At 53.4% G+C, this 24,393-nt stretch overlaps 2 protein-coding genes across 5 annotated transcripts; both read left to right on the top strand.

Moving 5' to 3' along the window:
- Nucleotides 1-1,452: 1,452 nt before the first annotated feature.
- On the top strand, nt 1,453-5,272 carry Vamp2 (vesicle associated membrane protein 2). The gene is made up of 5 exons (XM_005332842.5): nt 1,453-1,603; nt 2,120-2,240; nt 2,714-2,872; nt 2,952-3,003; nt 3,622-5,272. Coding segments are annotated over exons 1-5 (351 nt in total). The 5' UTR covers nt 1,453-1,601; the 3' UTR covers nt 3,639-5,272.
- Nucleotides 5,273-8,797: 3,525 nt separating this feature from the next.
- Per1 (period circadian regulator 1) lies at nt 8,798-24,090 on the top strand. 4 transcript variants are annotated; one of them, XM_021731383.3, is made up of 23 exons: nt 8,798-8,913; nt 14,516-14,929; nt 15,057-15,155; nt 15,250-15,404; nt 15,499-15,620; nt 15,709-15,910; nt 16,062-16,113; nt 16,243-16,385; nt 16,772-16,850; nt 16,927-17,033; nt 17,208-17,361; nt 17,470-17,578; nt 17,666-17,797; nt 18,030-18,135; nt 18,240-18,405; nt 18,493-18,617; nt 18,853-19,032; nt 19,664-19,906; nt 20,796-21,406; nt 21,827-22,013; nt 22,203-22,392; nt 22,686-22,836; nt 23,208-24,090. In XM_021731383.3, exons 2-23 carry the CDS (start codon nt 14,655-14,657, stop codon nt 23,496-23,498), a joined length of 3,879 nt encoding a protein of 1,292 aa, XP_021587058.1. In that variant the 5' UTR covers nt 8,798-8,913; nt 14,516-14,654; the 3' UTR covers nt 23,499-24,090. The 4 variants fall into 4 exon arrangements, with proteins under 4 accessions (XP_021587058.1, XP_013217209.1, XP_040125347.1 ...); XM_013361755.4 differs by having other exon boundaries at nt 18,234-18,405; XM_005332841.5 differs by lacking the exon at nt 8,798-8,913 and adding an exon at nt 12,893-13,045 and having other exon boundaries at nt 18,234-18,405.
- The last annotated feature ends 303 nt before the right edge of the window (nt 24,091-24,393 follow it).

Here is a 24,393-nt window from a genome sequence, read left to right as displayed (position 1 = left end):
ACAGCCCAAAATTATGTCAGTGCAAAAGGACCACGGACATGGCTGCTCCTGGGAGGCAGAAGGAGCAGACCGCATTTTAGATTTGGCTGAGCCCCGGCACCCAGCACATACACTAGCTGCTCACTCACCTCCCCCAGACAGCTGGGAAATGACACCTCTGGTGACAGAGCCAGTCCCTGGGCTTCTGCTGGGAGGGGGTGGGGCACTGCAGTGGAAGAAGAGCACAGATTCTGAAGCCCTGGAAAGCCTGGGTGGGGGAGGGAAGAAGCCAGCTCCTGTTTGGCTCAGAGATCAAGGCCACCAATCTTCCTCCCCAAGACTCCAGGGATGTAGTGAGTACCCCCCAACGCAGGGACACTAGGCCTCCTCCAAAATGCCTCCTTCACCCTGGCTTTGACCCACCAGTAACTCACTGGTTAAATCTTCTTTGAGAAGCTGGATGGGAGTATTACAGCTGCTGGGTCAGTTTAGAGGACCCAGATGGATGTCAGGGATGGACTAGGCCTGAAATAATCTCTTCCCATTACCCAGGTCAAATCATTGAACAAAGTTGATGTCTACACACATAGTTGCTCCAGAGAGAGGATGTCCAAGGTCACATCTGTGATTGGAATCCCCATGTAAAGTAGGATGTATAATCAGAGTATTGCAGGTGTTGCCCTTGCCCTCTCCTGCCTGGACAGTCTGGGAAAGAACTATGTGTTGGCTAGCCTGCAACCACTATGTGAAGCAGCCCTACGGGGCAGTCTCTGCCCTCCTCTCTGGATTCTTTAGCTTGCTGTACCTCAGTTACGTTTGCTCCAGCTTTGCTTACAGAATACCCTGGGTCTGAACTTTAACTTTGAGGATCCGCAGCTTTCACGGGCCTGCAGGCTCTCCTAGGAATTGGTTGGGGATAGGGTTTTAGTTCATACCCCTTAGTGGCCGAGTATCCCATATCTCCCTTGAGACATCTACTTGTCCTATGATGGGGTAGGATCAACTCCCACCACTCCACTCTACCCCAGCAACAGGGTCTCAGCTACACACATTTCCGGGCCACCTGCACTGGCCCTTTCTTATTTCCCATCCTCAGCCTATTCCAGGTGCTTGAAGTTGGTTACCAGGTGTTGGGAGACTTTGTGCTGTGAAGGGTGCATGCAGACTGGTTTACTGGATTCGCAGATGAGGGACGAAGTAGTTTAGGTGGAGGAGTGGGACCTATAGTATGTGAGGAGTGTGGTATGCCATACATAAGACACAGGTGGCAGAGGGCTTGGGAGCGGTTGAACTAGTGGTTAGACAAGGTGTGGCGGTGGGTTTAGGGGAGCCGCAACAGTCACCTGGGGGCTCTCGAGGGTGCTGAGGCAGGTGCGGGAGCCCCAGCAACACAAGACCCCCGCCCGCCGCGCCCTGCTCCGCCCCGCCCCCGCTCCCGATGTGTCTCCAGCCTAGCCCCGCCCCCTCCCGCAGTGCCCGGATGCGGGTGACGCGCGGCCGCCATCTTCCCGTCCCGGGCAGCCAGCGCCAGTCCGAGCCAGCGCGAGCCGCTGCCGCTGCTGCTGCTGCTGCTGCTGCTGCCATCACTGCCGCTGCCAAGTCCTCCGCCCGCTGCCCCCGCCATGTGAGTCGGCCGCCCGCCGCCCGCACCGCGCTGCCCGTGCCGGCCGCTGCCTTTGGAAACCGGCCGCGGGGAGTGCCGGGGTCCCACCCGCACCCTCCGCGCCCGGGGGCCCGGCTGGCTCCATGACTGCGCGCGGGCGGCCGGGGAGACAAGCGTCCCCGGCAGGCCCGCGCGGGCGATGGCCGCGGGAGGCAGCGGATCCCGCGTCCTCCCGCCTTGCCCCACCCCTGTCACCACGGCCTTCAGTCATTTCTGGTGGACCCCGGACTGTGACCGTGAGGTCGCCCTCATGTGACGGGCGGGGAAACTGAGGCCCGGAAGGGGGAGGGGGGGCTCGTTCAAGGTCACGCAGCTCTTCCGCGGCAGGGCGGGATAGAGACCGGTGATCCCATCGGGTGGCCTTCCTTCCGAAAAGGAGGACTGGAGGGACGATCCGTGGACAGGTGGATGGGCGGAGCCCTGACCGTCGTGCTAGCGGCCTCAGGCCCTGGGTCTTAATCCGTTCCTGCTCCTCAGGTCGGCTACTGCTGCCACCGCCCCCCCTGCGGCTCCAGCTGGGGAGGGTGGACCCCCTGCGCCCCCTCCAAACCTCACCAGTAACAGGAGACTGCAGCAGACCCAGGCCCAGGTGGATGAGGTGAGTGTGGGGGACGGGTGTCAAAGACAGTGGGTGAGACTGGGATTGGCAAACAGTTGTGGAGGGCCAATCTTGGTTTGAAAGCGATGACAGTCTATGGCCTGTGGTTTTTGAGTCAAAGACATACCATGCCCCATCCCTATCTCCCTGTCAGCACACACTTGGAAGGGTGCTAGCCTGGGGTGTGCCTGCCTGGGCAGGTGTGCTCTGATGATGGATAGCCTGCTTGAGGCTCCATAGATATAGGGTGTTGCTTTGACAGCTGAGATGTCTCTGGCTACCAGCACACCCCTGATGTATGCTCCTTGCATGTCCCCAGGTGTGCTAGGCATGTTCTGTGTGTGTCCTTGGCATGTTAGCCTGGCAGCATCGGGGTGCATGTACCATGTGTGGCACAGTGGGCATATGTTCGAGGAATGCCCTCGTTCAGGGGGGACTTGGCACACTCCTTGCCTCGTGGACCCCTCCCCCAGGTGGTGGACATTATGAGGGTGAATGTGGACAAGGTCCTGGAGCGGGACCAGAAGCTATCGGAACTGGATGACCGTGCAGATGCACTCCAGGCAGGGGCCTCCCAGTTTGAAACAAGTGCAGCCAAGCTCAAGCGCAAATACTGGTGGAAAAACCTCAAGGTAAACGAGGGGCAGGTAGGAGGACTGGGTATATGGGGGTATCATGGTTTATCTTACTGACATCCCTTCTTACCCCCAGATGATGATAATCTTGGGAGTGATTTGCGCCATCATCCTCATCATCATCATCGGTGAGTGGGGCAGGAGTGGCCAGGGCCCTTTCTCTGGAGAGATTTCCCCTGTGGATTCTGGGTTTTGAAGGTCATTAACCTAGTTTTGACTTTTCAACAAAAGACATATGTAGCTGCTAATTGCAGTTCTGGTTCATCTAGAGCTGAAAACCTTTGTGTTGTTTAGCCTTCACTTTGCCTGGATACGGGCAATTTCTAGTATGATTTTGAAAATAGGAAATCCGGTGGGTCCCCAGTATTCTATTGAGGACCCTTTGGGCCTAAGAGCCCAGTCTGGGAACTCTAGAACTGGGGAGAAGGAGATGGGAAAGGCCCAGAGACTTAAGATATGACCAGGAAGCCAGCTACCCCACTGTTTGAGAGCTTGTAATTTCAGAGGCCCACAGAATTAGGGGTCTTTGATTCTAAGACCATGCTATAGAGTTAAAGGGACTTTGGAACCCACCATCCAGAGCTTTTGCTTTATAGATGGAGATACTGAGGCCAAGAGAGGGGAAGGGACACCAAGCAGCTGGGGAGTGGAGTGGGGAGGATTGGAACAGGGCCAGGCCTGACACACTGCTTTCTTTCTCTTTCTCCCCTCTCCCTCTTCCTCCTTCTCTTACCCTCTCTCCACAGTTTACTTCAGCACTTAAATCCCTGAGGAGTCTGCCCTGCCTAGAGAAGGGCCTCTCCCCCACCCCCAGCCGTTCCTTCACCTCTCAGCCATATCTTTCAGCACCCTTCCCCTGGATCCGTGTGTGTGTGTCCGTGTGTGTGCCCCCTTGTAAATAGCCAGCTGTTATTTATACATATATAATATTATATATATTTGGTCTGTTTGTAGTTTTATTACTAGAAGATTTTTCCGGTTGTCCTTAATACCCCTTCCTGAGGTTCCCATCTCCGCTCTCTTCCTCTTCCCTTTCTTCCTGAACAGTCCCAAGTCCCTACATTTGCATCTGCTATGCAATAGTCCCTCTCTCCTTCTCCTTCCCTTGGATTTAACTGACCCTCTCCCCTCACCAGTCCCCCATGCAACACCCCAAAAGATAAAAAAGTACCTGTCCAATCCTCCCTAGGTGCATCTTTGCACCCTTTGGGAGGTTCTGAGACTGGCCCTACTTGGTCCTAAGAATCCCAAGGTCTTCTGGGAGCTTCCAGCATGTTACTTAGCATATCATTTGCATACTGACATCTCTTTAGGTTTCCTTCCATTTTTCTTCTCTCAACCTGTGTTTCTTTTTTACTGAGGAGTTAGTCCCCATTGGTCCTTGTATCACACTTTCATTTGCACGACATTACATGCAGGTGGTGGGGAGTCTGGGCTTTTGGGGAACCAGGCGGCCCTGGTCCCCAGTATTGCCCCCTCCTAGCCCCCTCTAGTCCAGTTTGCCTTCCCTATCCTAATTTTCCAATCCTCTTGTACCCTCCTCTCCCTCCCCCCAGCTGGTGTGTAAGTGTCTTGGAGTTCAGTGTGTTATGATGGACCAATAACTCTGCCACTTGGGGTCTCTCCCTACATTCCTGCTCCCCAATTTTCACGTGGGGCACGCAACTGACATTCCCAGGGGTCTCCCTCCTTCCCATCTGCCTGATCTGCCTCCTCCTCCCACCAGGAGAGTTGGGGGTTGGCAACAATCTGATCTCTTTTGGGAGGAGTGGCTACCAGTGTGTGTGGGGGGGTCATCACTGCCTTGGGGAGGAGTGGGACAGGGCAGAGAATCCCCCCAAATCCTGCCTGAAATCTCTGGCCTCATCCCTGCTGGAGGTTGGACTGAAACCTTCCTCCCCTGTTTGGGGGGTGTTGCCCCCATCACTGCCCAGCTCCTCTGACTGCCCCCCTGTATTCAGGGTGGGGGTATTAGTCACTGCCAATGTATGTATGGGACTTGCTGGATGATGGGGAATCCTTGCCCTTTTCTGGTGCTGTTGAGCCCCAGAGAGAGCTATCCCCTCATTGGGTGAAGTGATAGAGGATGGGTCTAATGTCTTTTTAAATGGCACAATTTTAGGGGTCTGAGGGTGCAGTCCCTTAGCCTGCCACTGGAGGGGGCCCCCAAACTCCCCATGCCCCCACCACCACTCCAGGTTTTCTGTGTGGAGGGGGAGCAGGGAGATCTAAATTGTGGTGTGAAAGGGTAGGAGAGATGCTGGGGGTGGGGGTGCTGTGTTCTAGACCCCCCATATTATCCCAGTGTCCCCTGCCTTCCCTCTTCCCCCATCCCGTGCCCCCAATTCTGTGGCGCATCCAGATTGTGAAAATGTACAATAAATGTGTAATGAGTAACCAGGTAGTGTCTGTATTTTTGTGTGTGTGTGTGTGTGTGTTGTTGTTTTTTTTTTTTTTTTCTCTCTCTCTGCTAAGGATTGAACCTAGGGCCTAGCACATGCTAGGCAAGTGCTCCAGTACTGAGCTGCATCTCCAGCCCTTTTTATTTTATTTCCAGACAGTCTGGGTAAATCACCCAGGCTGGCTTTGAACTCAAGGTCCCCTGTTGCAGATTCCGCAGATTCCCACAGACTCCGGAGTTACTGGGATTAATCCTTTGTTAACAAGTGAGAAGGATGTTGGATCTACAGGTGTAACTGGAAGCAGCTGGGCTTTGCAGGAGGCCCTGATCTTTAGCAATGCAAATTGTGATTCCTAAGGTGGCCAACAGAGGGGCATCAGGAATTGGTAATGGCTGCTGAACTTTTAAGTTCTGGGGTTCCCAGCTTACCCCTTCCCTTGCCTGGGGCGTGCTTTTGATGTTGGACTCCTTTGCCCTCTCCTAGATGTACTCTGTAGTTGCTCTCAGTGGTTATTCATTCCTAGGTCTGGAGTAGATGGTCATGTCGTGAATCATCTCTTTCCCCTTTGTGCTCAGCAGTATACCAGTGTCAAAGGGATTAATAAATACTTGATTTTGTCTGGTACTAGATATTGAACCCAGGGGTGCTTTACCACAGAGCTGCATTTCAGCCTTTTTTATATTTTGCAGGGACAAGGGATTAAACCCAGGGGTACTTAACCACTGAGTAACTCCAGCCCTTTATCTTATTTTGACACAGGTTCTTGCTAAATTGCTTAGGGCCTAAATTGCAAGGCTGGCCTTGAACTTTCAGTCCTCCTGCTTTAACCTGAGTTGCTGGGATTACAGACATGCCAGTACTCCCTGCTTTAGTTTTTTGAAACAGGGTCTAAATTGCTTAGGACCTCACTAAATTGGTGAGGCTAGTCTTGAACTTTGGATCTACTGCCTGAGCCTCCTAATGCTAAATACTTGTTGAATCAGCTCAGGAAGACCCAGATTTATGACACACAGCAAACTGTAGTATTGACACAGTACATATACATAGTATTGACATACTACATACAATAGATGATGTATAGCTCTTGAGCAATATTCCCAGCTCTTTTTTATTTTGAGATATGTTGTTGATAAATTTCTTTTTTTTAATATATATTTTTTAGTTATACATGGACACAATATCTTTATTTTGTTTATTTATTTTTATGTGGTGTTGAGGCTCAAACCCAGTACCTCACATGTGAGGGTCAAGCACTCTGCCACTGAGCCACACTCCAGCCCCTGTTGTCGATAAATTTCTGAGGCTGGCTTTAAATGATTCTCCTACCTCCTTAACTGCTGGGATTATAGGCATGGGCCACCATATCTGGCTCATGGATGCTTTTAAAGCCTCATGATCTACTGGCTGAGCTAGCTGGCCATCTTTAGAGCTGCTTTCAAAAACAGATTTTTAGAAGACACAAATTGGTGTGAATATACTTTATATACGACCAGATATATGAAAAATTGTGCTGTATATGTGTAATAAGAATTGTAATGCATTCTGTCATTTATTTTAAAAAACCAATAAAAATAGATTTTTAGGCCCTTTCTCTAGAGATTTTCATTATGTGTTTTCTTTTAATAATTTGTTTTTTAATTTCTTATTTGTTGATGGACCTTTACTTTTGTTTATTTGTATGCGGTGCTGAGAATTGAACCCAGTGCCTCAGGCATGCTAGGCAACTGCGCTACCGCTGAGCCACAACCCCAGCCCCTAGGTAGTTTTTAAAAAAATATGTATATATTTATTTTTTCCTGTACTGGGGAATGAACCCAGGGATGCTTACCCAGTGAGCCATGTCCCCAGCCCTATTATATTTTTTAATTTAGAGATAAGAGTCTCACTGAGTTGCTAAGTGCCTCGCTAATCTGCTGAGGTTGGCTTTGAACTGGTGATCCTCCTGCTTCAACCTCCCAAATTGTTGGGGTTACAAGTGTATACCACTGTGCTTGTTTGATAAGGTGGTTCTAAGAGGCTCAGGTAATTCTTGTAACTAGGTATACAGTCTACCTAAACTTCCACCTTACAATATGCTAAGATTTTGTGTATGTTAAAAGCATCTCCTTTGACCCAGTCATCCCATTCTTTGGTATATGCCCAAAGAAGTTTAAATCGGCATACTACAGTGAAGCAGCCACATCCATGTTTATAGCAGCTCAACACACAATAGCTATGCTTTGGAACCAACCTAGGTGCCCTTCAAAAGATGAACGGATAAGAAAATGTATATATACACAATAGAATATTACTCAGCCGTAAAGAAGAATGAAATTATGTATTTGCCAATAAATGGTTGGAACCAGAGACTATCATGTTAAGTGAAATAAGCCAATCCCTCCCCCCAAAAAGCTGAATGTTCTCTCTTGATATGTGGTTTCTAACATAACAATGGTGCGATAAGGTGGAGAATAGAAGTTCATTGGATTAGACAAAAGAGAATGAAGGGAAGAGAGGGAAAATGGGAATAGGAAAAAAAATAGAAGTAATCAGACATAGCTTTCTTAGGTTCATATATGACTACACAACCAGTGAGACTTCATATAATGTGCAATTACAAGAATGGGATTCTAATTACAATAAGTTATACTCCACGTATGTATGTCAAAACACTCTACTGTCATATATATAAAGAACAACAAAAGTCCTCCTGAATCCCTTGTAGATTTGTTTCCCTGGGCCCTAGAATATTCTTTCTTTGTGATTTCAGGGGCCTGACTTCAAATTTTAGCTCCACTGTTGGCTATCCTATTACTTCGTACAGATTATGTAATCTCTGAATCAGTCTTATTTGTGAGGAAGTGGGTAGCAAGTGTATTGGCCTCCTTGGTGTTTTTGAGAAGCGCTTGGCCTGGCTCACAGAAAATAATCGAGGCATCTGTAATGTTATTCGTTATCACCATGATGCAGCGGTGAGATCTAAAGACTGCTTCATCCTAGGGCTCGCGTCTTCCAATTTTGGGTAGTACCAGGGACATAGAGCCGCAGCTAAGCCCCAGTCACGCCAGGGCCTCTGTACAAACTGTCCCACCTACGCCATCACCGCTTACATCTGCGCCTGCGTGCAGGTCACGCTCGATGCGCCTGCGCACACAGTCTTGGGTAAATGTCGTCAAGGAAAATCCCCAGTTTCTGGGTAAACAAGTTGCCGCGTGAGATCTCCAGCACGTGTCACCTACATCTCCACGACCTCAGCCTATGAGAAAGTTTGGAGGGCCGGACTGGCGTTTGCGTCAACCGATATGGGTAGGTCGCGGGTTGTTGTTACAGCCAATAGAAATTCCGGAAACGGATGGAGGTGTGGCTTCCGGTCAGTCTCCCAATCAACGCACAGAGGCTGTCCCTCCCGCACGTGGATCTATCACTACCGGTTGTCACGCTGACCAATGGGAAGACGACGGCGGCTGAAAATTCCAATGGAGGCTTTGCGAGGGCGGGGCGGCTGCACGCGGCGCGGGGCATGGGTCGGTGTCTCTGAGCCAATAAGATGGGGAGGGCGTGGTATCCCTGGCGGTGGGAGGGCCTGGTGAAGCCAGTGTAATCGCTACCTCACGTCCCACTGGTGAAGAAATTTGGATTCTGCGTGCGCTTCGAGCGGTGAGTACCCCGGGGGTGGAGAGAAATGAGGAACAGACTATATGTGTTTTTCTGGAATGGTGTGTTCGGTCAGAAGGGGTATAGTGGAGTGGAGGGATCTTGCAAATGCATGACTGTCGCTCTGGGAGGTCTTATGGTTGTGGACAATAGAGACCGCGAACTCGGCTTAGGACATGGGTGGGAGTTACTAACATCAGTTCCCTCCACCACCCTAGGGTACCTAGACTCGACTGTCAGGGAAGGGTGCCCAGAAGCTCTCAGCGACTCGATGGAAAGGAAGCCCCTTTTCCGGGGGAGGTATGGGGATGGTACCCCTGAGAATTGATGGGGAATGTTCCAGTGCATGACTGCGGTTTGGATAGGTGCCTTCAGCACTTGAAAGAGGCAGAGAAGAGGTTTTGAGGCTGGAGGGAGGTCCTGATAGGGCGGATGGGAGGGTACCCAAGGGCTGGCCTGGGATTTGAGAAAGGGTGCTGTGCTGATTAGTGTGACCTAGAGCCAGTCTCATCATACAGTGGTTGTCTTTCTCATGTGTCGAGGGGAGAATTTGGGTGTAGGAGCCATCCCTGGGAACAGAGGTGGGGCAGCAATTGTTGGGTTATGAGAGGAGGACAAATTAGGGGTTTGTGCAGATTGGCTGTACGTGCACAGATCCTCCTGAGCCGCCTGAAGTGGGGAGGCACCAAGAGCTTGCTCTAGTTAGTGTCTGTACAAATAACAAGGCCTATGGTAATGTGGCCTGGAGTAAGGTGGAAAAATGAGGAAGTGAGGTTCCTAGGAAACCTTTGAGGGGAGACTACTGGCTTGATCTCAGCATGGGAAAATGGGATACAAAAAGTGTGTGGGGAGTGTAAACAATGTTTGGCGATTGAACCTAAGGGGAAGAAGGGGTTAGATGGAATCTGTGTTCCAGGCACCAAACTTAGCTGGATATTTGAGAGGCCCAGGTTTGTCATTTTTTGCTGGAATGCAGCTTAGAGGTTGAATAACACCTCACAGGTTCAGAGGGTAAGACGTCAGAAAGACCAGCCATCATTTAGAGCTCAGACTTGAACCCTGAGCTGAGACCGGGCTGGGAATGTGGCTCAAGCGGTAGCGCGCTCACCTAACATGCGTATGGCCCGGGTTCGATCCTCAGCACCACATACCAACAAAGATGTTGTGTCCTCTGAGAACTAAAAATAAATATTAAAAAAAATTCTCTCTCACTCTTTCTTTAAAAAAAAAAAAAAGAGGCTGAGACCATGTTATAAGGCAGAAAATTAGACAAGTTTAATAAATTCTTAGTGGTCCCCCCATAAAAATGGAGGTAATAATGCCTATTTTTTTTTACAAGACTTTAATAAAAAAACTCAACAAAAATATATAACCAAGCATTTTATATAATGCATAATAATACCTATTTCACAGGGTTTTTTTTGGGGGGATTAAATGAGATTAATGCATGTATAGTGCTCAGTACAAGGCCTGGGTCATTTTTTTTTTTTTTAATATAGCTTAAAAAATGGCTGTAGGGTGACAAAACAACTGTGACAGGGTGAGATTTATGTGAATGTTGTGACTGGGAATTATTCTCATGTTTTTCTGCAAGTTTTGATGACTCCCCATTTCCCTTCTTCCTGGTTCTTCTGGTCTTCAGGCACCAGCCCAAATTTCTTCATTCCTCCCTGTCCTTCTTCCAAGATCCAGGCCCCAGACTGGGCTACTTGCTCTGTCCCAGTTTGATTTCCTCATCCTAGACCCATTCACCTCCTTGCCCCTCCTCCCTCTCCTTCTCCCCGCCCCCTACCCTGCTGCCATAGTAACAAGAGATTCGGGCTCCGAAGGGGACCTCTGGGAGGGAGCAAAGGTGCGTCTTCTCTCGCAGAACTTGGGCCTCCACTTCTCCGCCCTGGCTCTTTGGTACTGGGCCAGCAGCAGCGTGTAGTTTGGGAGAGGGGGAAAGCCAGTGCCAGGAGCTGTTAGGAGCGAGCTGAGGGGCCAGCAGATGCGAGTTCCAAAAGGAGAGCCAGGCGTGGGGGCGGGGAAGGGGGACCCCCTCCTCCTAAAGCTCTCTCCAGGAATCCCTGGCTTTGGGACAGGACCGCTGTCGTTGGGTTGGGGGAGGCGTCCAGGCTGAGTGTATGTCCTGGGCCAACAGCCAAGAGAACACGATGTTCCCAAGTGCGCTAGCCGCCGCCCTCTTGGGCTGGCCGCCTCCCAAACCGCTGCCTTTCCAGCCTCCCTGCCCCACATTCCCCAGCTGCTTCGCCCCGCCCCCTTCCTCCGCTTTGACGTCACCGCTGTCTCCCGCCCCCTCTTCTCCATTGACGGCAGCAGAGCCTGGTTGCTGTGGGGACCGCGAGGCAGGACAACCGGGGCCTTGGGAGCAGGTGGGGGCTGCTGGAGCGCTGGATCCTTTCGTCTATGCAAAATACAGATGTGGAGGTGGAGGTGGGCGAGCAAGAACTGCCTGGGTCAGGGGAGATCATACCTAAATCCCTGAAGAGAGCTGGAGAGGGAGAAAATTGTTTTCATAGAAGAGGATCTGAAAATGAGACAAGGGCAGGGACACAGTAGGGGCGGGTATGTTGGGGGGAGGCAGGACCATTTTCAAGAAGAGGAGGCTGAGAATCCAGGATCCTGTATCCTTTGTTTTCTGTGTTTTCCTGTCTTGGTTTTTCTGGGTTATTTTATAACAGCCCTGTGTCCCAGCTTTCCCTCTAGAGGCCTTGCCCTCACCCCTCAATGGGAAACACCATTGTTAAGAAAAGCTTAGGCCACGTGACAGGGAGGGGTGTGCATCCACAGCTGATTATGTCAGTAGTTGCGTGGGGGCCTCTTCACTTGCTACCCACGTTTCCAGGGAGTCCTAAGAGGGACTACTCATCACAGTGCTGGATGGAGGGGCTGTGTAAGAACAGCTTTCCTGGACCCAGACTGGCACTTTATTTCCCCAATCAAGTCCCTGTTCTCTTTTTTAGCACTCAGTACTCTGCTCTTTCCTTCTTTAAAAAAAAAAAAAAAAAAAAAAGTAGCTCCACTTCTCAGGTTCCTTCACCACCTCCCACATTTATATCCTTAGAAACAAAAATTATATTTATTGATCACCTACCATGTGTCAAATCCTTTCCTGGGTGATGGAGGATACAGCAATTGAGATGGATGAGATCCCTGTTAGGCTCCTGTATCTTGGCTTTCTCTTTTTCAAGTAGTGGGGATATGAATTGATTGCCACCCCACCTTTCTCTGTCGAGGGCTCTAGCTATTCTCTTTTAACCTCTACTCCCCCTTCATCTCTCTGTTGCCCTGGCTTCCTGGCCCCCCACTTTGGGGGCAGCCCTAAATGTGGGTGGCTGTATCCTCTGAAGAAGCACTAGTCACCATGTAGGCTGCCTGGAGACCTTTTCTCTGATTGGTTATGAAAACACCTGCCATTGTTTCCATTCACAATTCCTATTGGCTCTGGCTGCCCCTAGCGTTGTTGGCATCCTCCCTCCACCCACTCATCCCCCAGTCACACGTGGACCCTCAATTGACCTCCTCCCAGGATTTGGATTGTCAGAGGAAGGGGTTGGTTCATTATGTATGATGACAAGATTGAGGAGGAGAACCCAGGAAAGGCCAAGCGGGGTTTCTCTCTCCCCTTCCTCTCAGGGTCCAGCCAGCTCATCTAGCTTCATTCAGGTCCCAGGGTCTACATTCTCATCTCGGGGCAGGCCAAGATATTTTGCTGGTTAATCCAGCAAAAGTAGACATCTCTTGAGTACCTACCTACTGTGGCTTGGAGGCATTTTCCCTGAAGAGAGACAGCTTACTTCCTCTTATTTCCTTCCTTTATTCACTGTGCAAAGCGTTCTGCATCCATTGGCTGGGCCGTGTCTGGGGCCCTTCAGCCCAGCTCCAGCACCCAGGTCCACGTGCGCCGGTGTGTGTGACACAGCCCTGACCTCAGTGGGGGCCAGTAGCCAATCAGGGGCCGGGAAGAGATACCCAGCCAATCGGGGGTGGGGCCGACAGCTCTGCGGGCAGGGGGCCAATGAGGGGCAGTGCCTGGCATTATGCAACCCGCCTCCTAGCCTAGCGGAGGTTCTACTCCGCAGAGGGCTGAAACAGCAGCGGGCAGGCAGCTGGAAGGCGCTCGCACCGCCAGGTAGGAATCTCCGTCGTCGCCACCCTGGCTAGTCTCTGTTCTCTGGCTAGTCTCTGTTCTCGAGTCAGGCCGCCGCCACTTCCAATCTGATAGGACACTCAACCCGGGCACTCAGCACAACAGCAGTCCACTCTCCTTGTGGCTGTTCGCTGGGACCTAGGTGCTCCTCTCAACCCTACACCGGGTGTCCACACTCCTGACCCTTTCATATTATCTCCACCTTTGCTCCCCGGTCCCAGCCACCCCAACCCCACAACAGAACCTCAGTGGGCATGTCCCATGTCTCCTTTCTTATCATACAGGGCTCCCCAGGTTTGCCTTGGCCCCAGGACCTCTTCAGGCTTTTGGAGCTCTTTGCCCTCCCCCTTCCAATCCCTGGCCTCGAGCCGGCCGTGATGTCAGCCCGCTTCAGGCTGGAACATCCCGTTCCCGGTGCTAGTTCCTGCTGTTAGCCAAAGCCTTCCCTTTTCTTCTGGCGCTCAGAAAATGCTCGGGATGGGGGTGTGGTTGGACGGGGAGCCTTGGAAGAACTATCTGTTGGCTGTTTAGCGTCCCCTGCTCCAGGCTTGGAATGCAGGGAGGGGGAGGGGCGGTTGGAAAAGTAGGGAACTGAGGGGAGAGGATTCCTGGGTCCTTGATAATGGCAGGTGCCGGCTTCAGTCCGGCGGTCCGGAGGGGGGTCAGGAGCCAGAGAAAGAAAGGATGTACCGTAGTGACCATAGTGACTGGGATTCAGGCGCTAGCCAGGTTGGTGGGCTTTTTCGCAAAGGGGCGGAGGCGGTTGTGTTCGATTCTAGGGAGGCCTGGACCAGCCCCTGGAATCTCTCTAGGCCATTCCTGTTCATCGGGCTATCCGGGGACTTGGGTTATTTTAGGGTGGGCGACCCCCGGCTGTGACCACCAGTGGGGGAGTGGGTCGTTCCCTCACTTCTGCGGGGGGATATGGGGGAGGGTCGCCCCTCCCTCGCTCCCTTGGTCCCTCCAGCAACCGCTGAGCTCAGCGGCTGACGTCGGTTTCCCTGGCGACCGAGGCGGCGGAAGCGCGTGGTGGGGCCGTGCACTTCGGTGCGCATGTGCAGCGGGAGTAGTGCCGCCCCCGGATAAAATTAGCCCGGAAGCCTAAATTTAGGAGGCGTTCGGCTCGTTTTCTAGCTCTGCGGTCTTGGAGTCCCAGACCGACTTGGAACTTGATGGGAACTTGGGAATGGGAAAGGTCCAGGTATTGGTCCATAGCCATAGGTCTGTCTAGTCGACTGCTCAGGCTCTGTTTACCCACGCCATAATGGCTAGGGAAGTGGAGCGTAGTCTTGACTCTTTCCACCTGTAGCACCCGTATGGGGATAGGAAACAGAAATATCTTGCCCGCCCCCATTGGGAGCCCCAGGCAGGGGAGGGTCGCATAATGTCAGAATTCTATGATGTTAATAGTCCAGCTTTCTCCAAACCTTTCTTCCGGTTCTTCCCCTTCAGGTACTGGCTGTGAACGAACTTCTCAAACTTCAGAAACACTTCTTCCACCTCACTCACAAGCCAGGCCTCAAGGCCACCTTGTTCAACCGTTGTGGCCTCTGCACCTTCCCTGTTCTCCTGTCCTTCCCATGGCCCAGACATGAGTGATCCCCTAGAAGAGGCTGATGGGGGAAGGGACCCCAGGCCCGGCGAATCCTTTCGTCCTGGGGGAGTCCCATCCCCTGGACCCCCACAGCACCGGCCTTGCCCAGGCCCCAATCTGGCTGATGACACTGATGCCAATAGCAATGGCTCAAGTGGCAATGAGTCCAATGGGCATGAATCCAGGGGTGCATCTCAACGGAGTTCACATAGCTCCTCCTCTGGCAATGGCAAGGACTCGGCCCTTCTGGAGACCACTGAGAGCAGCAAGAGGTATGTATGTATTTTTGTGTGCTGCAAAATCTGGGAGTATTTTGTGAATGAACTGAGGTAGGTAATAAAGGCTTCATGCTGCTACTAGTCACCTGCCCCTCATTTGGGGCTGTTGCTTCTCCTCCAGCACAAACTCTCAGAGCCCATCCCCACCCAGCAGTTCCATTGCCTACAGCCTCCTGAGTGCCAGCTCAGAGCAGGACAACCCATCTACCAGTGGCTGCAGGTTTGTGAGGGTGAAGGCTGGGGGAGAGATCTGGAGGCCTGGGCCACACTCTTGGACTAATTTCTTTCCCACTCCTTTCCCATGGGCCCTGCAGCAGTGAACAGTCAGCTCGGGCAAGGACTCAGAAGGAACTCATGACTGCACTTCGGGAGCTCAAGCTTCGACTACCACCAGAGCGTCGGGGCAAAGGCCGTTCTGGGACCCTGGCCACACTACAGTATGCACTGGCTTGTGTCAAGCAGGTGCAGGGTGAGTGATGTTTCTTAGGAGGAAATGCCAGGGCTTAGGTCATTGTGGAGGATCAGTCTTCTTACTGAACCACACATGTGCTTTCACCTTGCAGCCAACCAGGAATACTACCAGCAGTGGAGTCTGGAGGAGGGTGAGCCATGTGCCATGGACATATCCACTTACACCCTGGAGGAGCTGGAGCACATCACATCTGAGTATACACTTCGCAACCAGGTCTGTAGTAGCCTAACTCCTCTATCCAATACACTCCCATCCCACTCCCACAGCTCCTAATCCGTTCTTATTCTCACCCTCCTGCTAGGATACCTTCTCGGTGGCTGTCTCCTTCCTGACAGGCCGAATTGTATACATTTCGGAGCAGGCAGGAGTTCTGCTGCGTTGCAAGCGGGATGTATTTCGGGGTGCCCGCTTCTCAGAGCTCCTGGCTCCCCAGGATGTGGGTGTCTTCTATGGCTCCACGGCCCCATCTCGTCTACCCACTTGGGGCACTGGGGCCTCTGCAGGTGAGGTGCCCATGTGCTTGTGGGGAGGGATGAGCAGCCCCAGGATGCTTTTGCTGGGAGGGTCAGGGGACCCAAGCTTTCCCATGATGGGTTCTTCTTAGCCCAGGTAAGAGATAGGAAATGTGCTCAGTGCTTTTCTCATCTGTCCCAGGTTCAGGCGTCAAGGATTTTACCCAGGAGAAGTCTGTTTTCTGCCGTATCAGGTAGGTGTGGCAAGTAGTAGTAGGCTTCTCTTTCCTAATCCTCCCCATATCTTTGCTGTGTGGGCCATGACTTTGAGGGGCCAGTGACTTTCCATTGCAAGTCCCTAACACTTTTCTCTACTTTGCTAGAGGAGGTCCTGACAGAGATCCAGGGCCTCGGTATCAACCATTCCGCCTAACTCCATATGTGACCAAGATCCGGGTCTCAGATGGGGCCCCTGCGCAGCCGTGCTGCTTGCTCATTGCAGAACGCATCCACTCGGGTTATGAAGGTAGGTGGGCCAGGTCCCTAGCCTGGTGGGGAGTAGGAGGAAGGGTTTTTCTCTAGGCTGTGGGTAGGATACAGGATGTAGGACTGGGAGGGCACCAGCCAGGTCTTTAGAAATTTGGAACAGAAGGTGGTGTTATTAGGAGAGGGGTTGACTCTTTTTTGGGTGTTGGGTTGGATAAGGGCTTTGAGCTGGGGCAGAGTGAAGAAGCTTTGGTGGTTTTCAGTGTTATTACTAGTACAAGGCACAAGAATGGCCCAGAGCCTTTTAATGGGCCATAGCCCCTGGAGCTAACTGCCAGGAGGCCATCCTGGCCCCAGGTAGAGAGGAGGGCTGAGGAGCTGGACCATTCTGGATGAAGCCCAACTGCAACACATTCTGTGCCACAGCTCCCCGTATCCCCCCTGACAAGAGGATTTTCACCACACGTCACACACCAAGCTGCCTCTTCCAGGACGTGGATGAAAGGTAGGGTCAGCACCTAGATGGAAGGGTGTGGCTAGGTCTGAGGTCATAGCTATTCTGACACCTCTTCCCATTGCAGGGCTGCTCCGCTGCTGGGCTACCTACCCCAGGACCTCCTGGGGGCCCCAGTGCTTTTGTTCCTGCATCCCGAGGACAGACCACTCATGCTGGCCATCCATAAGAAGAGTAAGTTTTTCTCAGCGTGTTCTCCTCTCCTGGCTATCTCTTGGGCTTTTTCACTGCTCTCATGGTGGTATCTCATGGATGCCTTGGTCTCTTGGATCTCCAGTGGGGTGGCCCATTACCTTGCTCATCTCTCCCTCCCACTAACCACCCCACCTCATTTGTCACTCCCATTAGTCCTACAGCTGGCAGGCCAACCCTTTGACCACTCCCCTATTCGCTTCTGTGCCCGTAATGGGGAGTACGTCACCATGGACACCAGCTGGGCTGGCTTCGTGCACCCCTGGAGCCGTAAGGTGGCCTTTGTGTTGGGCCGCCACAAAGTACGCACGTGAGTGGGTCATTGAGATAACTTTGGCGGTGGGGAAGTGTGGGAGGAGGCAGGGCTGAAGACTGGACTGGGGACACACGTCTGGACTCAACTTTCTGAATTCCTCAGGGGACCCCTGAATGAGGATGTGTTCACTCCTCCGGCTCCCAGTCCAACTCTGTCCCTGGACTCTGATATCCAGGAGCTCTCAGAGCAGATCCATCGGCTACTGTTGCAGGTAAGAGCTGAAGAGAGGGGCTTGAGAGGCATGAAGAGGGTGGGAAGCAGACCATAGATATCTAACCTGTCCTTCTCTCTGCCATAGCCTGTGCACAGCTCCAGCCCCACAGGACTCTGTGGAGTTGGCCCCTTGATGTCCCCAGGCCCTCTCCACAGCCCTGGCTCTTCCAGTGATAGCAATGGCGGTGATGCTGAGGGGCCTGGACCACCTGTTCCAGTGAGTGACCATCTCCAGTTCACCTAATTGCCTGATCTCCTGTCCTTGGAGTCAGCATTGCCGTATCCAGAGCTTTCCCTTATGCCCTACTCCCTCTTGCTTCCTTCCTTTCTTTGTCTGTTCGTGTCCAGGCCTCATGCTTTTTTCACTGACACCTTTTATTTTATTTCATCCTTGGTTTTTGGCACTAGGTAGGTACCCTAGTATGCCCACTGCTCTGCTATGCCCACAGGTGACTTTCCAGCAGATCTGTAAGGATGTGCATCTGGTGAAGCACCAGGGGCAGCAGCTTTTCATTGAGTCCCGGGCCCGGCCTCTACCCCAGCCTCGCCTCCCTGGTGAGTTGGTGGTACTATGGGTAGGGGTGAGGAGTGAGACCTGAGGATCCCCTCTCCCTCACCACAGACCCGTTTACCTTTTTCTCTCCTTGTGCCAGCTACAGGCACATTCAAGACCAAGGCCCTTCCTTGCCAGACCCCAGACCCAGAGCTGGAGGCAGCCCCTGCTCTGACCCAGGCTCCACCACCCTTGGTCCCTGAGGAGGCTGAGAGGAAAGAAGCCTCCAGCTGTTCCTATCAGCAGATCAACTGCCTAGACAGCATCCTCAGGTAAGGCCTGTCTGGCACCTTCCCCCTCAGCCCTTGGTCTGCCCCACCCAGGCCTTGCCCTGATGTCCCTCCTGCATCCATCCACAGGTACCTGGAAAGCTGCAACATCCCCAGCACAACCAAGCGTAAATGCGCTTCCTCCTCCTCCTATACTGCCTCCTCAGCCTCTGATGATGACAAGCAGAGGACAGTCCCCATAGGGGCCAAGAAAGGTAATGACCCAGTACATGCCCAGCTCCCATTGCCCTGTCGTGGCCCAGTGGTCCTGGGTCTCTACACTTCTGCCTTGGGGGCCCCCACCTCGCTCTGCCCTACCCTGCCCTCTTCCTTTGCCTCCTGATCTTCAAACTCCTCCTTATTGTCCCTCTGTCTCCCTCCTCCCTGGGAACCCCTCTTCTGACCTCCCAGTGGGGTGGGGGTGGTAACCAGTGCCATCTCTCTGCACAGATCCATCATCAGCAGTGCTGTCTGGGGAGGGGGCCGCTCCACGGAAGGAGCCAGTGGTGGGAAGCACCTTGAGCCCGCTCGCCCTGGCCAATAAGGCGGAGAGCGTGGTGTCCGTGACCAGTCAGTGTAGCTTCAGCTCCACCATCGTCCATGTGGGAGACAAGAAGCCCCCGGAGTCGGGTATGGGCGTGGAGTGAGGGGGGCATTGCCTGGGCTCCACTTGATCCCCCACCCCGTTTCCCACTTCCTTTTCCCTGCCCTTCTCCCTCCATTCCCAGTGGAGAGAAGAAGGCCTCCCTCTTAGCTTGGGGCTCCTGCTGCTTATTTTCCACCAGCCCCCTGCTACTTCCCCTCCCTTATTCTGCTTTCTTTTTTTTACTGTCAGTTGAAATAAAAATATGGAATGTGGAAGGGGGTTTAGCCTCAGGGTACTGACCACAGAGGTCTGAGGCAAGGAATGTTGAAGTTCCCTAAAGGGCCTTTAAGTATTGACTTTAAAAATGTATGAAGAAAGGGCAAGGGGTGGGTTTCATTTCCACCAAGCTGTGATGATGTCATCCCTAGGGGTTCCTGGCACAGTAGTGGCCACTGGAAGGGATTGAATATCTCTCTGTCCTGGAACAACTTTGCATGGAGAGGTTGGCCTTTGGCCAGCCCTCAGCCGAGAGATGGCCAGGAGATGCACATGGGCCCAGGCTTGGCTAGGGTAGAAGGCCGGGGTGGGTGGGGTCATTGCACAGGGAGGGTGTGATGTGGATGTGTTGCCCCCTGAGATGGTTCTGATGTCCCTTCTCCATCTCACTTTCCTTAGACATCATCATGATGGAGGAACTGCCTGGCCTAGCTCCAGGCCCAACCCCCAGCCCGGCCCCCAGCCCCACAGTAGCCCCTGACCCAGCCCCAGATGCCTACCGCCCAGTGGGCCTGACCAAGGCCGTGCTGTCCCTGCACACACAGAAGGAAGAGCAAGCCTTCCTCAACCGCTTCCGAGACCTTGGCAGGCTGCGTGGACTTGACAACTCTTCCACGGCCCCCTCGGCCCCTGGCGAGCGAGGTAGTCACCTGGGGCTTCCCTGAGCTGCCCTCAGCCCAGACTAGGGCCAGACGGTTGCATGGTGGGCATTGAGGGAGATGTGCCTGCTCCAGGGACCCAGGCTGGTGCTGCCTTCACCACCAGGGCCCTGTCTAGGGACAGGCCCCTCGCTAGCCTCTCCCCCTTAGGCTGGGGTTCCGGGCTGCAGCCAGAGGAGGGCAACCTGGGGGGCTGGCACTGAGACAGGAGGGCAGAGGTGCTCTGTTCCAGGTAAGCTACTTTAGGCCTAACCTGGGGGCAGGGGCAGGAAGTATGCTCACCTAGGTCTCAGATGTTGCTGATCAAGAGATCTGCGTAGACTCTGGGCCAACTCCCAGTGGGGTTGGAGCTTCAAGGGCAGATGAAGGGCAGCCCTTCCAGGGGCCTGAGGGAGGTCCTGTGCAGATGGATACAGGACTGAGGGCTCAGTCCTGGGGTTTCCCACCCATCTCTTCACTCCACTGCAAGCCAGACAGCACAGCCTCAACTGGCAGGAGGAGGACCTAGGCTGGCAATGCCTGCGGGATTTTGGCAAATGGACTGGAGCTGCCTTCCTTTTCGTCTGTGGACCTACTCTGCCTCCTCCCATCTGCCAGTGTGCCTCTGTCCTTTGCACATCCCCATCTTGACCCCTCATGTAACCTTGCCTTTCCCTGGCTCCTTTCTCAATAAACCCCCCTCTCCCTGGCTCCTGTGATTCTTCCCTGAAGGTGCCCCTACCTCCTGAGTCCCTTCTGTTCTGTCATGCCTGAGAAGCTCTTTCTGGGGCCTTTCCCTGCCCTCTCCCTGATCAATGTGTCAGGGCAGTGGGAGTGGCAGGGGCACTAACTGCCAGGCTGAGGCACTCACTAACCCTAGTCTTTCCCCACAGGCTGCCACCATGGCCCAGCACCCCCCAGCCGCCGACACCACTGCCGATCCAAAGCCAAGCGCTCACGCCACCACCAGACCCCACGGGCCGAAGCCCCCTGCTATGTCTCCCACCCCTCACCTGTGCCCCCCTCTGGCCCCTGGCCCCCTCCTCCAGCCACCACTCCCTTCCCAGCAGTGGTCCAGCCTTACCCACTCCCAGTGTTCTCCCCACGGGAAAGTCCCCAGCCTATTCCTCCTGCTCCCACATCTGTGCCCTCTGCCACTTTCCCTACCCCCTTAGTAACTCCAATGGTGGCCTTGGTGCTCCCTAACTATCTGTTCCCGACTACATCTAGCTATCCCTTTGGGGTACCTCAGACACCAGCTGAGGGGCCTCCTACCCCTGCCTCCCACTCACCCTCCCCATCCCTGCCCCCACTTCCTCCCAGTCCCCCACGCCGCCCAGACTCCCCACTGTTCAACTCAAGATGCAGTTCCCCACTCCAGCTCAATCTGCTGCAACTTGAGGAGCCCCCCCGTCCTGAGGGGGGCACTGTTGCAGGGGGTCCTGGGAGCAGTGCTGGGCTCCCACCTCCTAGTGAGGAGGCCGCTGAGCCTGAAGCCAGATTGGTGAGCTTTCACCCCATATGCCCTGCTACCAGTCCCCGACCCTTAGCCCTTGCCCCTCTTCCCCCTGGTGCTACTTCCTGCCCTAGTGGGCTGGTGTCTCGGCTTCTTGGAGATGGGAGACGGGTAGGAAATCCTAGCTGAATTTCTGAATGAGGCAGAAATGGGCTGCCACCCCCATGAAGGGACAGTCTTGTCTCTCTGACAGGTGGTGAGGACATCTCAATAAGTGCTGAAAGGGCATTTGCCACTTGGAAAGGGTCTGGTGTCACATCCCTACTCTTTGTTAGCTTTCCTGTCTCAGTTTGGCCCTGTGTCATGGAATGGGGAGCAGAACTCTTGGTTGGATGTTCCTCCTCTGGCCCCTCCAGTAGAAGCAGTTGAAGGGAAGCCCAGGTGCTAACCCCTTAACCCCTCCTTCAGGTGGAGGTAACTGAATCCTCCAATCAGGATGCACTCTCTGGCTCCAGTGATCTGTTGGAACTGCTACTGCAAGAGGACTCGCGTTCTGGTACAGGCTCTGCAGCCTCAGGCTCCCTTGGCTCTGGCTTGGGCTCTGGATCAGGTTCAGGCTCCCATGAGGGTGGCAGCACCTCAGCCAGCATCACCCGTGAGTGCCCACCTTCCAACACCTCTGGGATTAGGACAGTAACTGGGGAGTTGGTAAACCAGGTCTCATCTAGGCTGAGCTTGCCAAGGACAGTGGGCTGAGTGTGTGACCTTTGAGGGTGGTATGATGAGACCCTGGGTTGGACATGATGACTAGACTGGCTCCACTGGCCTGCCCCCTACCCCATAGGCAGCAGTCAGAGCAGCCACACAAGCAAGTACTTCGGCAGCATTGACTCTTCGGAAGCTGAAGCTGGAGCTGCTCAGGCCAGGGCTGAGCCTGGGGACCAGGTCATTAAGTATGTGCTCCAGGATCCCATCTGGCTGCTTATGGCCAATGCTGACCAACGTGTTATGATGACCTACCAGGTGCCCTCCAGGTGAGTTTCAGAGGCCACTTCAGCATCCCTCTCAGAGGTAATAGAGAGACTGGCTTTCCTTCATTGCCCAGAAAACTTGGGGTTCCCTTTCCTGGAATGGCTCCGACTTGGATGTTCCCATACTACCCTCAGTCCCTTCTTTCAACCTGAGAGCAGGTTGACTGAACTTGGAAGGTACCTGTGGTTCAGGAGAGGAGCAGAAGACTGTGGGTGGGGGCTTTGGTAGAGGAAAAACATCAACTGGTCCTGGCCTGGATCCCAGCGTCTGCCTTCTGAAACCTTTCCTTGTGCAGGGACATGGCATCTGTGCTAAAGCAGGACCGAGAGCGGCTCCGAGCCATGCAGAAGCAGCAGCCTCGGTTCTCAGAGGACCAGCGGCGGGAACTGGGTGCTGTGCACTCCTGGGTCCGCAAGGGACAGTTGCCTCGGGCCCTTGATGTGATGGTGAGAGAAAAAAAAATGAGCTCATGTTCAAGGGATAGAGGCTAAGGGCTATCCTTAGTGTCCTTGGATCATTGATTCTGAAGGATGTTAATCCCACTAAATTTGCTGCCAAGTTATATGGTATTAGACCACATGAGCTTTTGCAGAACCTTTCTGAACCCCTCCCATGCTAACGTACATTGTAACTGTCCCATGGGGAGTCTGGGTGGAGTGCAAAAGGCATTTTCCAAGCTTGTTGGATCCCAGGTGCATCCCAGGACTGGTTTCTTGGGAGCACCTTTTGGGAAGTACCATAGGGTTGAGTGGGAAATTGGGCTGTTGATTAGCAGTGAGGACTCTGCTTAACTCACTTATCCCTTTCTCCTTCCAAGGCCTGTGTGGACTGTGGTAGCAGCTCCCAAGACCCTGGCCACTCTGATGACCCACTTTTCTCGGAGCTGGATGGACTGGGGCTGGAGCCCATGGAGGAGGGTGGAGGCGAGGGTGGCAGCAGTGGTGGTGGTGGTGATGGTGATGGTGGCATTGGTGAGGGTGGCGAGGAGGCCCAGGCCCAAGTTGAGGCCAAGGTCTCAAGCTCTCAGGACTCTGCCATGGAGGAGGAGGAACAAGGTGGGAGCTCGTCCAGTCCAGCCTTATGTGCAGCAGAAAATGGCACCAGCTAAACTCCATTTTGGGGCCACTTCCTGGAGTCCATGCAAGGCATCCTTCTTCAATGTTACAATTCTCAGAACTCAGATGTGGCTGGACCAACCAATAGAAAACTGCCCCAGCTTCTCCCACTTTAGGGAGTGGGACCCCCATCACCAGCCTGGGATCCAAAGGCTGCCTCTGGCTTCTTAGTGAACAGAGGGTGGAACTTTTCAGGCCAGCCAAGAGGAGGGTCACCTCCCACCCCTGGTGGAGGCCCTTCTGGATAAGGTTGCTGACCCGCTGCTGAAATGGGCTCGCCAAATCCCAGCTGAGCCTGAGTCCCAGTCCCGAGGTTTGGGGCTGCACTTATTTATTGGGGGAGACAGCTCTCTCTCCCACCTCCTCCCTAAGTGGGGGGAGGGGAGCCTGGGGCCCAAGGAGGACCCAGGGGTTTGAACCCCTAGCTGCTCCAGGGTGGGGGAGGTTGGTGGACCATGGAGTCCCTGGTGCTGCCCCTCAGGTGGGACCCAGGCGTTCTCAGCTCTACCCTCTACCAATGGCATTTGTGTTTTTGATATTGTGTCTGTTATTATTTTTTTAATACAAAAAGAAAGAAAACAAAAACCCAGGACTTTGTGAAATGAAGTTTGGGGTTTGGGTGAGGGGAGGAATGTGTCTGCTTCCAGGAGGGTTGCAGTGAGGGTGGCCACTTCCATCTCACGCCACTGTATGAACCTGTTCCTCTCTCCTGCACATACCTTCATTTGAAAGGCCCTACTGAGACAGCTAAATCTGCACCTAACTCAGAACTCTCCACTCACCTCTACCATTACTTACGCTGGGTTTGTCCTGGAAGGGGGCGGGGAGAGAGATGTAAAAGGACCTGGGCAAGCTTCAACCATGGGTCATGGTGTTAGGGGCAGGAGG

This window comes from Ictidomys tridecemlineatus, chromosome 3 (assembly GCF_052094955.1).
Source record: "Ictidomys tridecemlineatus isolate mIctTri1 chromosome 3, mIctTri1.hap1, whole genome shotgun sequence".
NCBI lineage: Eukaryota > Metazoa > Chordata > Mammalia > Rodentia > Sciuridae > Ictidomys > Ictidomys tridecemlineatus.
Note: the sequence above shows the minus strand (reverse complement) of the source record. Positions and strands in the feature narration are given on the sequence as shown.

What these genes read in the sequence shown, in the direction of transcription:
- Vamp2 (XM_005332842.5), top strand. An exon ending in CCCAGGCCCAGGTGGATGAG is followed by an intron (nt 2,241 to 2,713) that starts GTGAGTGTGGGG and finishes CCCCTCCCCCAG; the next exon opens with GTGGTGGACATTATGAGGGT. An exon ending in ACTGGTGGAAAAACCTCAAG is followed by an intron (nt 2,873 to 2,951) that starts GTAAACGAGGGG and finishes TCTTACCCCCAG; the next exon opens with ATGATGATAATCTTGGGAGT.
- Per1 (XM_013361755.4), top strand. Translation starts at nt 14,655, where the DNA reads ATGAGTGATCCCCTAGAAGAGGCTGATGGGGGAAGGGACCCCAGGCCC. An exon ending in ACCACTGAGAGCAGCAAGAG is followed by an intron (nt 14,930 to 15,056) that starts GTATGTATGTAT and finishes CTTCTCCTCCAG; the next exon opens with CACAAACTCTCAGAGCCCAT. An exon ending in ACCTACCAGGTGCCCTCCAG is followed by an intron (nt 22,393 to 22,685) that starts GTGAGTTTCAGA and finishes TTCCTTGTGCAG; the next exon opens with GGACATGGCATCTGTGCTAA.